Source organism: Arachis hypogaea, chromosome 15 (genome assembly GCF_003086295.3).
Source record: "Arachis hypogaea cultivar Tifrunner chromosome 15, arahy.Tifrunner.gnm2.J5K5, whole genome shotgun sequence".
Lineage (NCBI taxonomy): Eukaryota > Viridiplantae > Streptophyta > Magnoliopsida > Fabales > Fabaceae > Arachis > Arachis hypogaea.
This window is the reverse complement of record NC_092050.1, coordinates 7,122,606-7,126,382: the sequence shown is the minus strand read 5'-3', so window position 1 is coordinate 7,126,382 and position 3,777 is coordinate 7,122,606. Positions and strand designations below refer to the sequence as shown.

General features: G+C 40.8%; 1 protein-coding gene across 1 annotated transcript; it reads right to left on the bottom strand.

Annotated features, from left to right (window-relative positions):
- Positions 1-2,028: 2,028 nt before the first annotated feature.
- On the bottom strand, positions 2,029-3,777 carry LOC112748376 (LOB domain-containing protein 37). Its single transcript, XM_025796605.3, has 2 exons — positions 3,004-3,777; positions 2,029-2,896 (listed from the first exon to the last, which is right to left on the bottom strand). Exons 1-2 carry the CDS (start codon positions 3,185-3,187, stop codon positions 2,370-2,372), a joined length of 711 nt encoding a protein of 236 aa, XP_025652390.1. The 5' UTR covers positions 3,188-3,777; the 3' UTR covers positions 2,029-2,369.

Genomic DNA, 3,777 nt, shown 5'->3' with positions numbered 1-3,777 from the left:
ACGAAGTTCATCACCTCGGTCGTGAATGGCCCAGGGGAGTTTTCTAGGTTGTCATCCTCGTCTTCTGGCCGAGCTTTCTCATTATGCTCAGGTTGCTCTTTTTCGTGCTGAGCAGTTTCGAAGACATGCGTCGACCCTGATTGATGCTCGGCTTCTTCCGTTCGTTCTTGTCGATCATTGTTATTTTCGATCAGGGTATTATTCAAATTAGCAATCTGATTTGCCATTCTTTGGTTCTCTTCGGCCATGCGCTGGTTGGCTTACCGTAACTCGGTCACCATCTGAAGAAGTTCAGATGGCGTAGGTGGAAGTTGCTCAGCCATGGCTCCAGGCGAGAACGTCGAGGCCGTTGATATAAAGAAAGAATTATATTCTCGGTCCCACGGTGGGTGCCAATTGTTCCTGTGTGGATACCTGGAGGGGAGCTCGGCTACTGGGGGTCGGCACTGAGTTATTATCTTCGGTGCCGATCTATGAGCCTTGGGATAGTCCGAGCTTTCTGCCTAGGGAGATGTCCAGTCGTGCAGAGTATGAACAAGGAAAAAAGGGGGGAGTGTACCTGCAAAAACACTTCGAAGCTTAAGTTAGTATTGAGAATTCAATGTGGTGTTTAGGATAGAAGATCATACCTTTTATAAGTGGAATGAAACAAGTCGGTTATGTTTCTGCTTTATTGTCTGAATTGAAGAGCAATAATAAGGTTTAATGGGTGATGATGTCTGGTCGAACATTTTGATTACAGGATGTAACCCGTTGAATTTGGTTGTAACACATAATGCCAAACTATGCTGCATTTCGCCGAGTTATGACTCATAATGTCGAGTTATGACTTGATATTTGTAACAGTTGGATCATTAAGTATTCTAATTCTTGATATAATTCCAGCAAAATCTAACAAAATTGTCTTATTAGTACCTCATATTTCAATTATCTCGTTATTTTAACCAAATTAAAATAGTAATATTCTATATAATCTTGTCAGTTAAATACCTTTTGTGCGACATGACGGGGTTCTCGTGGCCATGTTAAGGATTCAAATGGTGATGAGATTATTTAATTAATCAACTGCGAATTGGTAGTTTTAAACTTCTAATGTAATTTGACTACTTAGAATTAAATATCAATGGTAAATTGGTAATAACAAAGTACCGTACAGCAATTTTTGTTGACAACTAGGAGAGCAGTTTAATATTGACTACGTCTCAGAGCAGGTAACATAACCCCACAATCGGATTCAGTCAAGACTCAGACAACGAACACACGCCTCAAGCTAAATGGATCCGTTCACTTTCTTTCTTTAATCTTTTATGTTGCGGGCGTACATAGGAAACCTAACACTCCATTTGATATCTTTCTCAAAAAAAAAAACAGAGATGTTAGGGAAAAGAAAATATTACAATGAAAGAAAAAGATTTTATTTCAGAGATATATACATAAATTCTTTTGTTCACTATAAAATAAAAGACACAATATATAATAGCTAAAAAAAGATTAAAAAAAATTAAGCACTATTTATTTTATTTTATCTTTTTTTTTTATGTATCTGCCTGTGTTTGTTTTTCTATTTGTGTCCCAAATTAATATCCAAATAGAACCTGAAATAATTGTTCAGCTATATCTTTTCTAACAAAGTAGAATTACTTCTTATGATTAATGTGGTATAAAAATCACATTAATTGAGGTTATATGACCTATTCCCCAGCTGACACCAACAACCTTCCTAGTTCTGTTCATTCACCAATCAAGTAGATAATCACAATACTTCTGCCAAATAGTAGTAAAGGGAAAATCGCAACTTTTAGTTACTCATCTTTTATGAAAAACTTTTAATTACTACGCAATTGTTTAACCAGCAACTTTTATATAATTTTTATGAGTGTGATTGATGACTAACTTCTTAATAAAAAAATCAAATTATTGGGTAATATTAAATATTTCACACTTCTATTTTTTTATCCTCCAATCTTATTGAATATTAAAAGATAAAAAGCAATTAAAAACATAATTAAAGAAGGGAACAAGTGTACATAATTATAATTATAATGATTTAATATATTTATGTCACACCATCATATGAAGTATGAACACAGAGTTGACAGAGCAAAACTTATCACCGACGAACCCTCGTCTTTCTCTCCCACCCTACAAGAACGATAGAGAAATCCGATGCCTGAATCTTACAAAATCTCACCGGATTACAACTCCGGGAACACCCTCTTTTCAAAATAAAGCGATCAAAATTAACGAAAAGAGAGAGAAGATTAATATAGAAAAATATTACAACTACGAGCTAGTGCGTGACCCTTTAACTGGATTCAGAAAAACGCGAATCTCAGAGAGAGCGAAAGCGAGAAAGACAGAGAGAGCCCTCAGATGAAAAGGTTGAGGACTTTCCGGTCTCCGCCGTGAGCGTAGTTATCTCCGAGTCCGCTATCCAAGCACGCCATCGTCGTCACCGATTCCTCCGAATTCATCGACGGCGTTCCCGGCCGCCGAATTTCCTGCCGGCAACCGCTATGCACGGAACTCGGCGTCAGCCGAAGGTTAAGGTCCGCCGTCGTCATCATCGACTCCTCCGATCGCTTCCGCTTCCAGCCGGAACTGTCTTTACCAGATCGGGAGCTCGTGAACCTTATGCTCGGACTCGGGTTCGGGTCTCGGAGCTTCCGCGCGTCAGCGCACGTGACTTCCCCCTCGGAGCCGGCGTCAACAGCGACAGGAACAGGCGCGTCGAGACCGAGTAGCTCCGGCATAGGCCTGAGGGAGCCTCCTCGGAGCACCGTTTCAACGGCGGCCTGGCACACGTGCCAGTTTCCAGTCCACAGTAGTCCAACGGCACCGTTAACCGGGTTAACCGTTCGCCCACATGCTTCGAAAAGTAGAGACTGAAAAAGAGCTGCACAGAATATCAACAATTAAAAACATGTTAAAAAAAAAAGGAAGAAAAAGAAGGTTAAAAAAAATTAGTTTATATTTTTTACAAAAAATGGAAATGAGAATTACCGGGTCTTTGGGGCTCAGGGACATTGGAAATGAAGGACATGAGGCCGGCGCGACCAAAGAATTTGGCCACGAAGACGGTGGCGTGGCCTTGGGCCTCGGCGGTTTCGATCCACTGAAGGCATGGCCTTAAGATGCATGACTCGCTGCAACCCTTCCTAAGGACTCGGCACCCGTTGCAACTCATGCCTCTCTTATCACTAGTCACTTAGCTTTTTAGTTAACCTTACTTACAGCTTTGTGTTAAGATAACACCTAGTTACGCAATTGCCCCTCACATGAACCAAAATTACTAATACTAGCTAGAGGAAGAATAAGAAGAAGAGGCGTGACGTAGAATGGAGGAGGTGGGGAATGGAAATTGAGGCGAGGGTGCAATTGGGGTATAAATAAACTTGAGGCGCAAGAGTGAGTGAGTGAGTGAGTGAGTAAGGTTGGGAATTAACCAGGGTTGAGTTAAAGAGGGTGAGTGGGGTGTGTGTGTGAGGGAATTGGGAAGAAGAGGAGAGGATGAGATTCCAAAGACTTGGGCATGCGCGGCTCCGTGTTTCCGCGCATGGACGTTCCTCCACCGTTGGATTTCTTTGCGTTTTCTTTTAGCTTCGGATAATTGATAGGTGCCTTTCCCTTTCATCTGATGTGGAATCTTGTATGCTCTCTCTCACTTTTCCTATCCCCCATTTCTAACTATTTTTTATTTGTCCTCTTTTCCTCTAATATGAAGCAACTCGTCACTGTATAATATTCTTTTCGGTTCACCATATATTTGTTGTTGTT